General features: G+C 38.1%; 1 protein-coding gene across 1 annotated transcript in view; it reads left to right on the plus strand.

Annotated features, from left to right (window-relative positions):
- The first annotated feature begins 361 nt into the window (after positions 1-361).
- The window catches only part of st14a (ST14 transmembrane serine protease matriptase a), a 42,079-nt gene continuing 23,145 nt past the window's right edge, over positions 362-19,295 (plus strand). Inside the window, exons 1-11 of the mRNA XM_051656284.1 lie at positions 362-506; positions 1,014-1,103; positions 9,195-9,354; positions 9,516-9,646; positions 10,453-10,523; positions 11,719-11,888; positions 14,402-14,434; positions 14,561-14,795; positions 15,628-15,770; positions 15,897-16,000; positions 16,098-16,201. Coding sequence (XP_051512244.1) covers positions 1,059-1,103; positions 9,195-9,354; positions 9,516-9,646; positions 10,453-10,523; positions 11,719-11,888; positions 14,402-14,434; positions 14,561-14,795; positions 15,628-15,770; positions 15,897-16,000; positions 16,098-16,201 — 1,196 coding nt within the window. The 5' untranslated portion in view covers positions 362-506; positions 1,014-1,058. The remainder of the gene's footprint in view (positions 507-1,013; positions 1,104-9,194; positions 9,355-9,515; positions 9,647-10,452; positions 10,524-11,718; positions 11,889-14,401; positions 14,435-14,560; positions 14,796-15,627; positions 15,771-15,896; positions 16,001-16,097; positions 16,202-19,295) is intronic.

Here is a 19,295-nt window from a genome sequence, read left to right on the forward strand (position 1 = left end):
GCTACTATATTGTTTTGCATACTATGTTTGTGCTGCACTGTGAATGTGTTTGTGTTGTATATTGCGTTGTGTTTAATTTTGTGAACAATTTATTCAAACAAATTCCTGTAAGTTACCTTTTTGGTCAATAAACTTTTTTGACTATTATATTATATAATATAATATTATATTATATTATATTTTCATCTGTTTTTGTCATTGTTTTGTTGCAATATAAACGGTCTATAGGTTAAAAGTTTCAGTGCTCGGTTTTTCCAATCAGCACTATTTCCTGGAAACGTCATTTTTATGCAACAGAAACCTGCATGTCGAGTTGTATCAAGTTGAAGCTCAAAACATAGTATGCTCCCTACCTAGATAGCATTTTTCGAAACCTTAAGCGCATTCCGAGTGAGCAAAAAAATAAATAAAAATAAATAAATAATAATAAAAAAAAAACCCTTCCAAAAATGCTGTCTATGTTAAAAGCACACTAGATTTTGAGACGCAGCCGCCACCTGCGGCAGGTGAGTCACAACAGAAACACACATCGATACCGACTCTATACGTTTATATCCACAGTTTACTGCATAGTTGCTTTGAAAGACTAATGGATAGATTCATCTTATTTTGAGGTTTCCTGAGTTATTTCAGAGCTTTAATTTGTAGGGGTTATTTATAAGGAAGTTACCTGTGGAGTAAGTATTGCTTGAGTAAGTCACTCCCATTGTAAAGTGATTTTCTCCGGAAATATTTCCCTATCGCAGGTAGACGACACAATCTCTACTCTCTGTGGAAGATAAAGTGTGTCTAATTTAAACCCCTTTTCTTTTCAGAAACTGGCTCGTTTGATTTGGTTCGACCGTTCATTGTCGAGTTTTTATTTATACGCTGTAGTCTACGTTTTATTTTTTTGCCGTGTGAGATTGTTTCGGGCGTATATTGTTGTTTTCCACACCTGCCTGACTTCACTTGGGAATAGCAAGGCTGTTTTTGCTCACAACTGACAACTACTCACTTTATTTTGTCAGCAGAAGTGAAAAGTGTGCTGGATTGAAACTGCTGGAGGGATCCCAGACATGGACTCTATGGATGGAGGAATGCGTTACACTCCCAATTCTTCGGTAAGATTCATCCTGCCTTTGCCATTTTAATTTGTGATGATATTTTGCTATTATACAACCTCCCATAGCCATTATTCATGTAATGAAGACCTGATATACCATACTTCTGATCCCAAAAGCTGTGATGTAGCCATATCATATCTCACATGTCTGTCTCCTGTTGAATCTACCTAGTTTTTGTTCTTCAAGAAATCAAACCCAGATGTAAACAGGTGGAAGATCTAAATACCTATATAAATGGAAAAGAACAGACTCATCAGCAGTAATGTTGAGATTGTGGAGTTTATCCATCAGGGTTCCGACGGTCATAGAACACCTGGATTTATGATGGAATTTTGAAATTGTGATTTATTTCTAGAGAAGTAATGGGATTTTACATGGTCAGTTAAGCTTTATTTACATAGCACCTTTCAAAACAATGTTAAGAAAGTGCTTTACCAGAGACATGTTAGTACTGTAAATGTTCTGGTACGTTTATAGGGTTTGAGAACCCTGATCTACTCAGAAAGCAAGGAAGGAAGCTGAAATTGATAAGATAATTCTACACTTTGATCTGAAAGGCCATGCAGATTAAGAATATTCCTGACACCTAGCAGAAACACATATTTGTGTGAATTGAGCTTTGAATTTGAGCTTTTATTTTTCCAAGCTCTTTACTTCTACAGTTACTATAAGTGCCATATAGTGTCAGCACTGTCTGGTGGTTTCACTCATGCATTCATTTCAAGTGTCACAGACATAATTTCCTGTCTGTAGTCACTCAGTGAGAACAAACTACTGTTAGCCTAATAAATCGACCTCAGTATTTAATTGGCTGATATTTGGCCATTTGAGATTATCGGCATTGGCTAACTAGCAAACAACCGATTGGCTAATTACTGAACGTCATTTCCAGAATCTACTGACAGCCTTGTCAATATTGCACAATTTCTGTTTTCAAATATTTTGAAATATTATATTTGAAAAGTATAGAAGTATATTCTGAATTATTGTAAAGCAAATAATTAAATATTTACAGTAGAGTAAATATTGTGGGAAAATAATTGCTATTTTTAATTCTGCAATTTTGCACACTTCTTATTTGCTTTTATTAAATTGTATTAAATCTGCATTAAATCACGACCATCAGCCACCGTTCTCTGTAGAGGTTGACTGATAATGGATTTTGCAGATACTGATAACAAAGGTGGTAGATAAGGCTGATTAAGCATTCAATAGTTTTTAAAATTGTTTTATAGAATGTAAAAACATTGCTTAGTCATTTCATTTTTACTATGACCGGCACAGACATAGAGGCAATAAGATTCCAAAAATGAACAAAATCTCAGATGCAGTTTATTGTGCAACCAGAATCCTATTTGGCTGCGATTTGGTGTGGGACTTTTAGCTATAAATAAGCGCAGAATACACTTATTATTTTGCAACTCCTATTTTGAAAAGACTGATGCTCTATATTTAAGCATTTACCAAATTAAGCTGTTTATAGCCTATATTCTCCAGATTAAGGTTTTATATATGGATATATGGAAATGTGTATATTTGGATATAAAATAAATAAATAGATACAAATATGGATGAATATTGTCAATGATTTAAAAGATTTCTTTGGGCTTTAGGGATGATGGCCAATCAGGTAGCGGGAAGTCAGAACTTAGCAGGCAGTCAGATTTCGGCACAACAGCGGCCATAGAGGAACACGGAGGAATAAATAAAAAATAAAATAAATATCAGCAACTATCGGCATAGATTTTTTCCAATAACCGATAGTTCCACAAAGCAACTATTGGCAACAATTAATGGGTAAAACTTATGTCGTCTACCTCTACTTCTCTGTTGGTGTTTGCATTGAAAAACCCACATCGGTCGATCACTAGAACAAAACCAGAGGACTGACATTTGTTCTCATTTTCTTTCCGTTGCCTTTGGTTTGCATGTGGAAGGGATTTTATTCTTATTGATCTTCAGTATTGCTTTTAAGCTGTCGTAGTGAGTGGGTTAGCTGTTCTTCATGATATGCTCTAATGATAGGGTGTCAGTTGTCATTTACAAGCCCTCAAATGAAGTGCTGTTTACAGTCCACAACAGTAAATTATGCCTCTGGTAATCATGGGTAGTTGCAGTTGTCAGGGTTAGATTGAAAATGGTCACTGCTGGTGAAATGTTGGGTTATGTTTAGGTCAGTTTCAGGGCACAGAGGAACAGCTAATGTTTTGCTGCCTTCATGAATAAGTTTTAATCAGTAGAATCCAGGACTCTTGCCCTGCCAACATTTACTTATGTATGGAATGTAAAAGATTACTGATTAGTTTATTATTTTTGAGACATTCTTACTGATGTTCCCTAGACTATAACAAGTACACTACACTCACCGGCCACATTATTAGGTACACCTGTACACCTACTTATTCATGTGATTATATAATCAGCCAATCATGTGGCAGCAGTACAGTGCATAAAGTCAGGCAGATACAGGTCAGGAGCTTAAGTTAATGTTCACATCAACCATCAGAACGGGGGAAAAAATGTGATTTCGACCGTGGCATGATTGTTGGTGCCAGATGGGCTGGTTTGAGTATTTCTGTAACTGCTGATCTCCTTGGATTTTCACACACAACGGTCTGTAGAATTTACTCAGAATGGTGCAAAAAACAAAAAACATCCATTGAGCATTAGATCTGTGGACAGAAATACCTTGCTGATGAGAGAGGTCAACGGAGAATGTCCAGACTGGTTCAAGCTGACAGAAAGGCTACAGTAACTCAGATAAACGCTCTGTACAATTGTAGTGAGCAGAATAGCATCTCAGAATGCACAACGTGTCAAATATTGAGGCAATTGTGCTACAACAGTAGAAGACCATGTCGGGTTCCACTTCTTTCAGCTAAGAACAGAAAGCTGAGGCTGCAGTTGGCATAGGTTTACCAAAACTGGACAGTTGAAGGCAGGAAAAACATTGCCTGGTCTGATGAATCTGGATTTCTGCTGAGGTACACAAATGGTAGACCCACTGCAGCCTCAGCTTTTGGTTCTTGGCTGACAGATGTGGTACCTGACGTGGTCTTCTACCTCAAGGTTCAACATGTTTTGCATTCTGAGATGCTATTCTTCTCACCAAAATTGTACAGAGCAGTTATGAGTTACCATAGACTTTGTCAGTTCTAACCAGTCTGGCCATTCTCTGTTGGTCTCTCTCATCAACAAGGTGTTTCCGTCCACAGAACTGCTGTTCACTGTATGTTTTTTGTTGTTGGCACCATTCTGAGTCAATTCTAGGGACTGTTGTGCGTGAAAATCCCAGGAGATCAGCAGTTACAGAAATACTCAAACCAGCCCATCTGGCACCAACAATCATGCCACGGTCGAAATCACTGAGATAAAACATTTTCCCCATTCTGATCGTTGATGTGAACGTTAACTGAAACCTGACCCGTATCTGCATGATTTTATGCAATGCACTTCTGCCACACGATTGGCTGATTAGATAATTGCATAAATAAGTAGGTGAACAGGTGTACCTTATTAAGTGGTCAGTGAGTGTATAATTATATAGTCTACATGTTGTAGTATACTGTAAAGATATAAAACTATGACTTTAATTTGGGTTTAAATCAGTAGCATTCGCATCAAAGAAAACCAAACGTTTAAGTTGGTAATACATAAAAACACATGCAAATGACCTACAAATGTAGGATGTAAAGATACCAAAGCCTGATAGGGCAATTGACAGTTCCAGCAACTGGCCCCATGGCCCGAAACGCAATCACACTGACACCGGGCCATCTGTCCGTCCTTATTGTTGTGTCCTGAACTCCTTGTGGAGTTTTCTTGGATTTACAGAGACAGAGACAGGGACAAGGTTATTCAATGAGACTATGATTGTCAGCACCAAAGCATGCTAGAGTATATTTATGTTATGTGTGTGTGTGTATGTGTGTATGGTCACACGCATTCCACAGATCTGTTACGACATGCTTACGGCAGTTAGTTTTACAATGAGACAGCACCCCCACAAATAAAACCTTGATAGAGAAAATGACTTAGGTTTATTTTAAGATGGGGATATGCCCCTTATTCTTCCCTCCAGAATATCCACAACAACTATCTATGATATTCTCCTTCATCCATGTCACCATAGCATGTCACCCGCCTGACAGTTGTAGAGTTCATTCAGTTTAAAACTGGACTTTGTTGTTCATTAACCTGACCATGACTTGAGTTGCAAACAAATTCACTCTAAAGAGAAGAAGAAAAAATCTCATTCTGGTCTCATTTTAAAAAGTGCGCCACCATTAATCAGCACTATAGATGTGTTAACTTTTCAGTGTTACTTTCTCACCATTAGATAAAAGCACATTCATATTTTGGAGATTAGGAAATAAAACTTGTAAATGTTTAATTGCAGTTAACTTAAACTGACCTGGTGTTACAGAACCACTGGTCTCAAATATCCACTAACCACATATCTAGTGCAAATCTTAAAATGTAAAAAGTTTGGAAATGAATAGTCTATGCTTTGGTGTCAGTAACAAGGTATGGTATGGTTCCAATAAATTTTGGTTTTGCTGTAGCTGTTTTTGTGTAGTCTCCATTTAGAGGTAATTCCCAACTTTGGGACATTTTGTCATGGCACATTTTTTGATACAAACTAAACACAATATAGGTCAGAAACACTGTCATGTGACTGCAGTTTGAGATAACTGGGAAACAATTCAGAGGTTGTAACAGAAGCAATTGTAGGTCAGTATTTTATATTGAGCAAACTAGTTAAGGGCAAGTACTTATTCAGTTCCAGAGTCCTTTTTTGTTTTTGTTTCAAATGGACACTTATGCAAACTAATTAAGAGCTTTTATTGAAATATGATACTGAGGAGAATAATGCTCATTGCATACAAAAAGACTTGCAACCGACTCTGCTTTTGATGTTTGACCACAGGAAGTTGTTGATTGGTTGTTTGTGTTTGTTGCAGGGAAAGAGATGGTATAGGCTGTGATTTGTTTCCTTGTAATTGCTTTGACATTAAGTAACATGCCCTCTTTTGCCTCCTACTTCCCTTATCTTTCAGATTGTGTATTCATTGACTCATTTAAAGTCAGAAAGAAATCAGAACTTACCTTTTTAATACACTGTCTGGTCTTATTGTACATGATTCATCAGTGCACGTTATTCAAAAAATTCAATCATCTTTGATCAATTTGTGATATTTCATTAATTAAAGTTAACCAATAGCCAAGTAACTATTCTGTCATGGTTGTCAGCTACTGTTGTAGAGAATGCTGCCTGCCAGTAACACACTAATTTAATGTCAGTTAACATTAATTTACGTTTGCAGCAGTATTGGAAAATAATAATAGATTTGAAAAAAGAAGCAGATGGGTGAGGTTTCAGGGAATAGTAGTCCTCCACATTTGACTGCGATTTGTATTCAGGTCTGGAATTCTGGTCTGCAGGGTTTGAAATTAACTTTTTAGCTCACCGTCCACTGTGGCTAGTAGTGTTCCAAGGTCACGAGCCACTCAGCATTTTCACTAGCCATAATCCCCCACCCCAGGCCTTAATAAAACTGATAAAGGTAATTGGAGACTGTAACTTTGCATTTGTTTGGACATTTTATTTGAACAATAATATTAGTTTAGCAGATCACTAATGATTTAAGTCACCTTTAAAATATCTGAAGGCAAACATGGCCAGTTAGAACAAGAGAAGTATAGAACAGGAGAGAAACTTTGTCAATAATTTGTCCAGAATTCACGGAAGTTTAAACCCCTTCATTATAAAATGTACTTGTCAATATGAAAGTTTACCATTGTTCTACCAATGTTTAACAATGGCATTTGTAATGACAAGGCAATTACCACAGGAATGGTTCTTCAGTACTGTGGTTAGGTTAATGTAAATAGGCTAGTCTTTTCTAAAAAAATAAAATAAAAAAAAACTATAGTATTTGTTTTAAAAAAAAGAAAAAACTAATAGCCTAAACATATTTAAACCTTTATTTTTATTAGAACTGTGAAAGTTGTAGTTAATGTCAAATAGATTTGTCCTAGTAGATTTAATATGAATCTATACCATTTACCAGTTAGTGTTACTTTTAGTAAAGATGATGTGTATTTTTTTTTTTTTTTTTAAACACTGATGTTGTGTATTTGTCTCCTCTTTACCACGTCAGTGCTGTTTATAATGTCAGGGATGTCTAGGAGTTTGAGAGGTTTAACTTCCTCCATATAGCGCTTTATACTATAACGTTCTCTGTAGAATTCAAATGGGTCACATAAGTTTTAAGGTCTCCGCCAGCCGACAAAATATCGAGTGAAGCCCGACTGAAACTGAATCGAGCAAGTTTTGCTCTACGCTGTCCGAGAGCTCTGCCGATCTTATCTCTCGAACACTCTGATGTGCGCTGCAGCGGTTTGCCTGAAAACACCCTTCATTTGCTCCACACAGATGCATAAGTTATGAGAGGCATAATTAGTGCCTTATAAACGCTGAATGTGAGATGAATACAATTACCAAGTTGCATAATATCCATGGAATCTTCAATGCAGGAAAAACCCTGAAAATGTCACCTGCCAAAGTTGCTAGTAGGAGTGACGGAATTACCCGCCATTGACGATTTTTACCCTCATTTGGCGGGTTGGTGGGTGTTAATTTTAAACCCTGCTGGTATGGAAGTTCAGACACTTTTCACATTCCAGTCAATTCCTGATGGATAAAATCCACACAGTCTCATGATAATTACACAAGATTTGTACAAAGTGGCGAAACTGTAAGATCGTATGTCTAGGCTTGTACAAAAAAGTGCAACTTTATTCTCATACAGACCAACCAATCAACAAACATAATTTCAAATTGATACAATACAGGCATCAAATGTTCGCTCACCTCCTATACAACACTTTATTTTTAGAAAGGAAACATCTATAAACAAATTTGGTTACTCATTCCATATTTATTTATGCAAAACAAATGACTGATGTATTTCAATAACCTGTACGCTTTTTGATATGCTTCCGTAACATTCGTCTTGTTCCAAACCCCAATATTTTCTTTTTTCTGTGGTACACAATTTGTTTTCGTGGTTGGGTTTAGGGTTTGGTTGGGTTAGGGGTTAAAACTAGGAAAAATTGTGACAACATTGCTCATTGGTTGATTAATTTTTCTCTATGGGAGTAAAAAGTCATACTTTTTTGTATGAGCCTTCTCAATTTATAATTTTTTTATTATTTATTTTATCCCCTTTTCTCCCAATTTGGAATGCCCAATTCCCACTGCTTAATACGTCCTCGTGGTGGCGCGGTTACTCGCCTCAATCCAGGTGACGGAGGACAAGTCTCGGTTGCCTCCACTTCTGAGACCGTCAATCTGCGCATCTTGTGACGTGGCTCGTCGTGCATGACACCGTGGAGACTCCGCATGTGGAGGCTCATGCTACTCTCCGCGATCCACGCACAGCTTACCACATGCCCCATTGAGAGCGAGAACCACTAATCGTGACCACGAGGAGGTTACCCTATGTGACTCTACCCTCACTAGCAACTGGGCCAATTTGGTTGTTTAGGAGGCCTGGCTGGAGTCACTCAGCACACCCTGGATTCGAACTCACGACTCCAGGGGTGGTACGATTTTTGATTTCTTACGATTTCGCCAGCTCGTACTAATTATAACAACTTGTCATGAGACTGGGTTAATAAATTCCTGCCCAAAAAATGTTTCTGTTTCACTCAGAACTATATTTCACATTACAGAAAGAAAATGAGTTGCAAATGCAGTTTCATGTTGTCTTGAAAGTGACGCAGAGCAGTTTGAGCAACAGGCAAAGTGTTTTGATACCGCTCTTATATAATGCCTCTGAATCTGTGCTTATTCTTTAAAAAAGCTCTGAAATTTGACTGCATAGTTTCTGTTCTGAATCAGATTTCCATTGAGAAAATGTGCTGCTACTGTAATTTTTTGTTTGTTTTTTGGCTTCAAACTAACTTTAACTTGTTGCCCATAAACTGTTTTATTTGATATACAGAGGGAATTGGACTAAAGTATAAAACTTAGCTTCTTTTGCTCTGCTCGCTAAAATGTTGCATTTGTCGCTTTTTCAGGACAAGCACTGGGACCAAGCTGTCACATTCTTGCCAGCGTCAAACAGTAAAAAGCTGGAGAAGAAAAGTGGTCCTGGGAAGGTTGGGATCATTGTTGGCCTGGTTATCTTGGCAGCCATTTTAGCTTTGATCATTGGCGTCGTGGTCTGGCATTTTCACTGTAAGTCAGCACCTCACTTCATTCATCCAGTTACAGACATTATAGCATAGCACAGATGTTTAGTGTAACCTGTTGCTCCGTTACCAGCTCATCAGTCATGATTATGTTGATCATGTGTTTGTTGGATCATATCTTGTTCTTTCCTGATATGCGATCTGCAGTCCGAAAGGATTTGAGGTTACAGAAGATTTACACCGGCTCCCTTAGAATAACCAATCGAGCTTTTGTGGATGCATATGAAAATCCAGAGAGTGAAGAGTTTAAAAAACTGGCGAACCAAGTGATGACTCAGGTGAGAATGGAAGTCATACACCGATCAGCCACAACATTAAAACCACCGGCCGTTCTCTGAGCTCTTAACTAGTTGTTTCCATCCACAGAACTGCCACACACTGGATGTTTTTTTGTTTTTGGTACCATTCTGAGTAAATTGTAGAGAATGTTGTGTGTGAAAATCCCAGGAGATCAGCAGTTACAGAAATACTCAGACCAGCCTGTCTGGCACCAGCAATCATCCATGCGATTGTCTAATCAGCCAATTGTGTGGCAGCAGTGCAGTGCAGTGCATAAAATAACGCAGATACTGGTCAGGAGCTTCAGTTAATGTTCACATCAACCATCAGAATGGGGAAAAAAATGTGATCTCGGTGATTTGGACCGTGGCATGATTGTCGGTGCCAGACGGGCTGGTTTGAGTATTTCTATATCTGCTGATCTCCTGGGATTTTCACACACAACAGTCTCTAGAATTTACTCTGAATGGTGCCAAAAACAAAAAACATCCAGTGAGCGGCAGTTCTGTGGATGGAAATGCCTTGTTGGTGAGAGAGGTCAACAGAGAATGGCTAGACTGGTTCGAACTGACAAAGTCTACGGTAACTCAGATAACCGCTCTGTACAATTGTGGTGAGAAGAATATCATCTCAGAATGCTATTCTGAGATGCGGGTTGGTGCTGTTTTGGCGGCATGAGGGGGATCTGCACAATATTAGGCTGGTGGTTTTAATGTTGTGGCTGATCGGTGTATACATTTTGTTTGCTAAAATCAAACTGCTTTGTTTGTTCATAGGTTTTGATTTTGAATACTTTCTTTTTCAGCTGAAATCAATGTACTCTGAGTCTTCACAACTGGTGAAATATTATGTCGGTTCCAAAGTTCTTGCCTTCAGGTACTATTACATTCGGCCAAACACAACACAAACAAGCCTATTCACAACTATTCATTAGCGGTCATATATTTTTTTTATTGTTGTTATTATTTGTACATGTTGCTCTTTGCTAGTTAGAACAGCTTGGTTGTACAGTATAACAGCGGCCTCTAGAGGTGTAATAAAAAAAATCACATGGGGATTTGCAGTATCTAAATCTTTCATCATTTACAATATTCATGCATATTTTTTATCTTCAATACATATTTTATTTTGATTATATAATCAATTGTTCTAAGTTGAAGTGAGGGCATGCAAAGAGAAATGTAAGTTTACGGAAACGTGCTCCGTCAGCACGTAGTCAAGTCTCCATAATTTCAAAATAAGAGTCCCTGGTGTGTTTCGAGCTTATAGTTAAAAGTCCCACATTATGCACCAAATCCTCATTATATGTGGTTATTATTGGGATTTTGGTTGAACAATAAAATGCATATGGGATTTTATTTATTTTTGGACTCCTGTAGCCTCTCTGTCTGTGCTCGTCATAGTAAGGAAAGACTAACATTTTTTTACTAGCAGCTGTTTAATTGGTTCGGCCTTTCTACTATTTCTACTACCAAAAATGTATCGCTGGGTGTCTTAAAAAAATCGCCCGTCTCAGCAAAAAAAAAAAAAAAGAGAGAGAGAGAGAGAGAGAGAGAGAGAGTCAGTAGAGAGTGGCCCATGCTTTTTTTTTCTTCTTTTTTTTTTTTAGCCCATCAGAAATGCTCTTCACCTTTTTTGCACATTTGCTGACATTGAATTGGTTGAAATGTATTTGGAGTACGGCTGTTTTAGAGATAGAGCATCTGTTTTTTTGGGTTTTTTTTATGGTGAAAGTTAGTAAAACAGCAGAAATTACTTACAGTACATTTCAAACAAAATACAACCCATGTAATAATACAGATTCCACTTTAATGAATATTAAACAACTTTTTCAGCAGATTAGAATTTTCAGTGTGAATAGGTTCAAAGAAATGCATTGTATTGATTTTGAAATCTTACTCGCGTTGAAATTTTAAGACGAAAAAAGCTGTAAATAGGCTTTAATCCTTAAAATTACAACTCCTGAATGTTGCTTGTTTGTGCTGTTTGTTTTAAGAAATTCTCTCCCCCCCTCCCCCTCTCTCTCTCTCTCTCTCTCTCTCTCTCTATCTTTATCTCTCTGTCTGTGCAGTGAGGGCAGTGTAATAGCTTACTATGAGTCAGAGTTTAATGTTCCGGTGGGGCAGGAAGCAGCAGTAGATCAGGCTGTGAACAGCTTGAATGACATGTACAGCACCAATAAACAACGGCGTTTTTTGGATGAACCAGGTTCCCTGGTCTTCGACTGCGTCATCTCCTCGGGTGTGATATAAATCTATGCATCCATTTACACACTTCGGATGGATTGGTGAATCAAATGAAAACATGTCTAGGTCACATTTCACCCTGCAATTCTAAAATAAGTAATGTTTTGCACAAAGAAAATTAAGCCTTTTGTTAATATGTTAATATATTAATAGGTTTTTTGTATTCACATTTTCAAGTTTCATTTTAAGTTTATACAGTAAAAATTACTGTAATACAATGTTTTTGTTTTAATACAGTTTTTTATATTTATTTATTTTTCATTACATTAAGTTTTTTTTGACAGTTTAGTAATGAGAATTTTGGAGGATAATATGCTTAATTGTCATCAAAGTAATGTGACAATGCAAGAAATCTACTAAAGACATGCTGAAGAGGCTTCATTCTCTTAAAGCTACAGTTGAAGTCAGAAGTTTACATACACCTTAGCCAAATACATTTAAACTCAGTTTTTCACAATTCCTGACATTTAATCGTAGAAAACATTCCCTGAGTTAGGTCAGTTAGGATCACTACTTTATTTTAAGAATGTGAAATGTCAGAATAATAGTAGAGATAATGATTTATTTCAGCTTTTATTTCTTTCATCACATTCCCAGTGGGTCAGAAGTTTACATATACTTTGTTACTATTTGATAGCATTGCCTTTAAATTATTTAACTTGGGTCAAACGGTTTGGGTAGCCTTCCACAAGCTTCTCACAATAAGTTGCTGGAATTTTGTCCAATTCCTCCAGACAGAACTGGTGTAACTGAGTCAGGTTTGTAGGCCTCCTTGCTAGCACTCGCTTTTCTATTTTCTGATTTTCTATCAGATTGTGGTCAGGGCTTTGTGATGGCCACTCCAGTACCTTGATTTTGTTGTCCTTAAGCCATTTTCCACAACTTTGGAGGTAGGCTTAGGTTCATTGTCCATTTGGAAGACCCATTTGCGACCAAGCTTTAACTTCCTGGCTGATGTCTTGAGATGTTGCTTCAATATATCCAAATAATTTTCCTTCCTCATGATGCCATCTATTTTGTGAAGTGCACCAGTTACCTCCTGCAGCAAAGCACCCCCACAACATGATGCTGCCACCCCCATGCTTCACGGTTGGGATGGTGGTCTTTGGCTTGCAAGCCTCACCCTTTTTCCTCCAAACATAACAATGGACATTATGGCCAAAAAGTTCAATTTTTGTTTCATCAGACCAGAGGAAATTTGTCTACAATGTATCTTCTTTGTCCCCATGTGCACTTTCAAACCATAGTCTGGCTTTTTTATGGCGGTTTTGGAGCAGTGGCTTCTTCCTTGCTGAGCAGCCTTTCAGGTTATGTCGATATAGGATTCGTTTTACTGTGGACATAGATACTTGTCTACCCGTTTCCTCCAGCATCTTCACAAGTTTCTTTGCTGCTGTTCTGGAATTTATTTGCACTTTTCACACAAAAATAAGTTCATCTCTAGGTGACAGAATGCATCTCCTTCCTGAGCAGTATGATTGCTGCGTCACCCCATGGTGTTTATACTTGCGTACTATTGTTTGTACAGATGAACATGGTACCTTCAGGCATTTGGAAATTGCTCCCAAGGATGAACCAGACTTGTGGAGGTCCACAATTTGTTTTCTGAGGTCTTGGCTGATTGTATTTGATTTTCCCATGATGTCAAGCAAAGAGGCATCGAGTTTGAAGGTCTTAAAATACATCCACAGGTGAACATCCAATTCAGTACACCTCCTATCAGAAGCTAATTGTCTAAAGGCTTGTCATCATTTTCTGGAATTTCCAAGCTGCTATAAGGCACAGTTAACTTAGTATATGTAAACTTCTGACCCACTAGAATTGTGATATAGTCAATTAAAAGTGAAACAATCTGTCTGTAAACAATTATTGGAAAAATTACTCGTGTCACGCACAAAGTAGATGTCCTAAACGACTTGCCAAAACTATAGTTTGCTAATATTAAATCTGTTGAGTGGTTAAAAAATTAGTTTTAATGACTTCAACCTAAGTGTATGTAAAGTTCTGACTTCAACTGTAAATGTAATTTCTTAGTTCTTTCTTTTGCCTTTGGGATAAATATGACCTGGACATGGTCTTGACAGGTTTTGAGATTCACCCAGATACAGACCTCTTGGCTTTTTGTTACTGTGTGTGGTAGTTCACTCAAAATTGATAATTCTTTCTGTCTATTGTTCTAAACCTATATGACTTTCTTCCTTCTATAAAGCACAAAAGGAGATATTAGGCTGTATGTAAGTCTCAGTCACCATTCCCTTGGATTGCATTTATCTTCCATACAATGAAAGTGAATGGTGACTGAGGCTGTCATTGTGCTTAACATCTCCTTATGTGTTCCACCAAAGAAAGTACGTTGTATGGGTTTGGAAAACCATGAGGGTGAGAATAAATGATGTTAGATTTTAAATTTTTGTTTGAACTATCCCATTAATGCCCTTGATACTGAAGCTCAGATGGACATCTTTAGCCTGACAGATTTATTATATCTGTCAATCTTTCATTTCACAGCTCTGGACACACGTATGATGGCAAAAGCCAGAAGTGAGTAGTCTATTGGTCTCTATTCTCACAAATATTATCGATTCACATACTCTAACTTGTTCATATACATGTATCCAGTAATAAATGTGTCCTAAGCTGTTTTGTATCTGTTTTCTGCATGCCCAGAATTTGAGAATTATGCCCAGCACACCAGTAATTATGCGGATGAGATTATTAAATCACCTGGTTTCCCTGATTCGCCGTATCCTCCTAACGCTTTGGTACAGTGGCAGCTGCGGGGTGACCCAGGCTACGTTCTCAAGCTGGCTTTTGACACATTCAACCTGGAGCGAAATTGTTCCAGTGACTCAGTGAGAGTGTATGACTCGCTGGTCGCTATTGATAAACACCTCATGGCAGAGTAAGAGAACACGGTTTAGTGTTAGTGATAGTTCACCCAAAAATTAACTTCTGTCATTGTTTAGCCAGTCATGTTCCAAATCCATATGACTTTCTATCTTCCCAGAAAAGTGTATGGAATGCATCTCTGTGTCACTATCAAAACATTGCTCTGTTTGTTTGAGCATCCTGACCACCCCACATAGCAATATTGGCTCAACCAGTGTTGTAATTTTGGGAGTGGACTATCTGTTTGTGCGACCAGTGGTTGACGAGGAGTGTTCAAGAAAACAATCGAACTAGAGTTATTTTTAGCGTTAAACATTGCAAGTTATTGCATTGTTAAATTAGGACAAAATTTTCATTTTTGGTTGAACAATTCCTTTAAGTGTCTAGTCTACGCATTGGTGGCAGGGTTAATATTAGCCCCAGTCTGCACCAAGGCATCTGTCACTTGTTAAATGCTTATGGAAACTTAAGAGTTGTTGTCTTTACTGTCTTTTGTCTCTCCTTTGTAAATTTAGCACCATCTGGTGGCTTTTTATGCCAACAAACTGCATTAAACTATTCTTCCCTAATGTCACATGCAGTAACTACACATTTATTCAAGACTGAGTTCTAACTGAAATATTGTGACAGATGGGTTTGGCTCAGATATGCTTAGATTCTGAGAAAACAGAGTGAGGCTATTTTATAATCCACATTTGACTGCCCAATCAAATAATAAAAATAAAAAAAATCTCAGTTTAAGTTACTGTGTTTTGGCTTTGTAGTGCATCATTGCAGTTCCTTAAATTGAAATATAAAGTTGTGAAATTTCAACATAATTGTGTTTTTGTTTTTTCCTCAAACAGGAAATGTGGCTACTATTCTCCCAGCAATCCCCTCACCTTCATCTCATCTCGAAATGTTATACTGGTCACCTTGATAACCAATGAGGTTGGGAATTATCCCGGCTTTAGAGCCCGTATCACCCAGATTAAGCAAGATAGCAACGGTAAAGATGATTCCTGATTGACAGATTCAAAATATACTTGTCTAGGTGCAATACTAAAATATGTTTTACTGTTATATTGTACTGTTTGTATTCTATTGTTCTATCACTGGTTCTACCTTTCTACAGAACTCCAATGTGGTGGTAAATTGACTGGATCCTCTGGTACTTTTACATCACCACACTTTCCCAGTTATTACTCTCCCAACACTACATGCCAGTGGGACATTGAGGTGAGGAACAGAAATTCTCCATTTCCCCTTGAACCAGTTAGATTACAGTTTCAATTGTTATACAAGAACTCATCCATCTCTTCACTTTTGTTTAAAGGTTCCTGCTGGAAAATTTATCAAGCTGAAATTCCCCAAATTCTTGGTGTCTACAGAGGAAAAGAGTTTTTGCCCTGGAGATTATGTAGAGGTGATTGGAAAGAGGTCAGCAATTTTGAGTTTTACACTGACTTGAACTCACAGAATGTGCTGTTAATAAACTAAAGGAATGTTTTGGAATTCAAAAGTTAAAGGTGCACTTAGTAATTAACATTTTTATTGATTCATATGCACATGACTCAACACATATATAAAGAATCAACATTTTACATTTAAACCCCACTAATACAATCCCACCCTGACCCCTAACGAACACCCCTGTGGTCCCACATAACACACACACAATCCCCCCCCCCCCCCCCCCAAAAAAAATATAAATAAATAAATAAATAAAATAATAATAAGCATACATGATTAAACTAAACTACACTCTCCACATCCCCTCCACGAGAGTCCCCCCAAAAAACAAAATATTTACCCCATTTCTTTTAACAAATAAGTCCCTAAACCCCAGCCTTCTACTTACCGCTTCCTCAAATGCAGCTACCCTCCCCATTTCCACACACCACTCCGAAAAAGAGGGTGCTCCACTTGACTTCCAACCCCTTAAAATTACTTGCCTGCCGATCATGAGACTGGTCAGAACCCAATTTTTGATGTGATTATCCCCTAAATTCATGAGTGCCCCATCATCCAAAATACAGAGTCTGGGACAAAGCAAAACCTGAATGTTCAAAACATCACACAAATAGCTCAGAACCCTCAACCAAAACTCTTGGATCTTAACACACCCACAAAAGACATGGGTAGTGTCTCCAACTTCTGATTGGCATCGCCAGCAGGTGGGTGTGTCTTTAAGACCAAGCCTATATAATCTAGAGGGGTTCCAGTAAAATCTATGTAAAATCTTAAATTGCATAAGGCGAACCCTTGCATCTCTAGATACAGACTTGACATTTTTCAGAATCTTAGTCCACACTCCATCCTCCAATACCAAATTCAAATCTTTTTCCCATACTCTCTTGAGAGAAGTCAAGGCTCCATCCCCCAGACTCTGAATTAGCAGTGAGTGATACACTGGTGCTTCATGACCTTTTCCAAAAGCAGCAAACACCTCTCCCAAAGCACCTGCCACTTTAGTGGGGTGTGTGCTACTCCCAAAAACAGTACAGAGCATGTGGCGCAGCTGTAAATACTTATAGAACTGAGATCTGTGAATCCCAAAATGATGAACCAAATTCTCAAAAGATCTCAACACTCCACTCTCATACAGGTCGCCGAGTGTAGTAACCCCCCTCACATTCCACTCTGACCAGCAGAAAGGGGACTTGTTGATACATAATTTGGGGTTCAGCCATATGCTTGAGGCAACATTTAAATAAATGTCCGAATTAAATACTCTGGCCACTCTTGTCCAAATCATGTGCAAATGTGAAATAACGGGGTATGATTTAACTTCTCTGTTTACTTGGATAGAAAGGCTTTGCAGTGGCAAAATAGGGGTAAGGACTTCCTGTTCAATAGAAAACCAGGGAGGGGGGCTCTCAGGTGGAAGCGACCAATGAGCCAAATGCCTGAGGCCAAACGCATAATAATAAAACAAAATCTTGGGAGGCCTAGCCCACCTTTGTCTATCGGCCTATGTAACTTATTAAAATGCAATCTGGGATGTTTACCATTCCAAATGAAGGACTTCGCTATGCTATCAAATTGCTTGAAATAAGAGAGGGGGACATTTACAGGGAGAGACTGTAGCAGGTAGTTAATCTTTGGAATTCAATTCATTTTAATAACATTAACCTTCCCAATCATCGATAAATTTAGTGAAGCCCACCTGCCCACATCACTCAAACCTTTTTATTAAAGGGTCAAAATGAACACTAACTAAGTCAGACAAATTTGCTTGGAATAAAATCTCCAAATACTTAATACCCTGTTTGGGCCACTGGAAGGCGCCCAGCTGGAAAGCCGTTACTGGACAGTAGGCTGTCAGAAACAAAGCTTCGGATTTAGACCAATTGACTTTGTATCCTGAGAACTTGGAAAAGGAATTAATAATTCTGTGGAGGCAAGGCATAGATCTAGTAGGTTCAGAGACTAACAATAAAATATAATCTGCGTAAAGCAGAAGCTTATGTGCTACACCTCCCGCAACCACCCCTGGAAAATCATCCTCCTTTCTTATCGTGGCTGCTAATGGTTCCAGGGCAAGACAGAACAATAAAGGGGAAAGAGGGCAACCCTGCTGAGTGCCCCTATCCAGAGTATAATAATCTGAAATTAATCCATTTGTTTGTACCGCTGCTACAGGGTGTCTATAAAGTAACTTAATCCAACCAATAAATGTACTCCCGAACCCATATGTTTCCAAAATCTTAAAAAGATAATCCCATTCTACCATATCAAACGCCTTTTCGGCGTCAAGTGAGATGGCAGCGACTGGAGACTGATCATTCGCTACTGACCACATGATATTGATGAGACGCCTGATGTTATCAGAAGAGCTACGGCCCTGAATAAACCCCACCTGATCTATATGTATAAGAGATGTCATAACTTAATCGGTTAGCCAGAATTTTTGACAATATTTTTTACATCTAGTTGGATCAGGGAGATTGGATGGTAACTTTTACACTCGCTTGGATCTTTGTCCTTTTTAAGAATCAGACTGATCCGGGCTTGTGTCATGGTTGGAGGAAGCTTTACATTCTTTAATGATTCAGTATAAACTTCTAACAAAAGTGGAGCCAGTTCTGTAGCATAGGATCTAAAAAATTCAGCGGCAAAACCATCTGGCCCCGGAGCCTTGCCAGTAGGTAGGGACTTAATTACCTTGTCAAACTCCTCCAAGGTTATCTCAGAATCAAGAGTTTTTTTGCTCAATTGTCAGTTTAGGAAGATCTAATGGTTCCACAAAGTTTCTAATATCTTCATCAGTAGACGAAGACGTGGAACTATAAAGATCAAGACAGTATTCTTTAAAGGCATTATTAATATCAATGGCTGAGGTAAAAATTTCACCACCAGCAGATTTCACTGAGGGAAAGATAGAAAGTGACTCTCTCTGCTTTATATATCTAGCCAAAAGCTTCCCTGCTTTGTCCCCCGACTCAAAGTATGACTGTCTTGCCCTGAATAACCAAAACTCCACTTTCCGCGACAAAATAATATTATATCTATATTTCAATCGGGTCAATTC

This window comes from Myxocyprinus asiaticus, chromosome 26 (assembly GCF_019703515.2).
Source record: "Myxocyprinus asiaticus isolate MX2 ecotype Aquarium Trade chromosome 26, UBuf_Myxa_2, whole genome shotgun sequence".
Lineage (NCBI taxonomy): Eukaryota > Metazoa > Chordata > Actinopteri > Cypriniformes > Catostomidae > Myxocyprinus > Myxocyprinus asiaticus.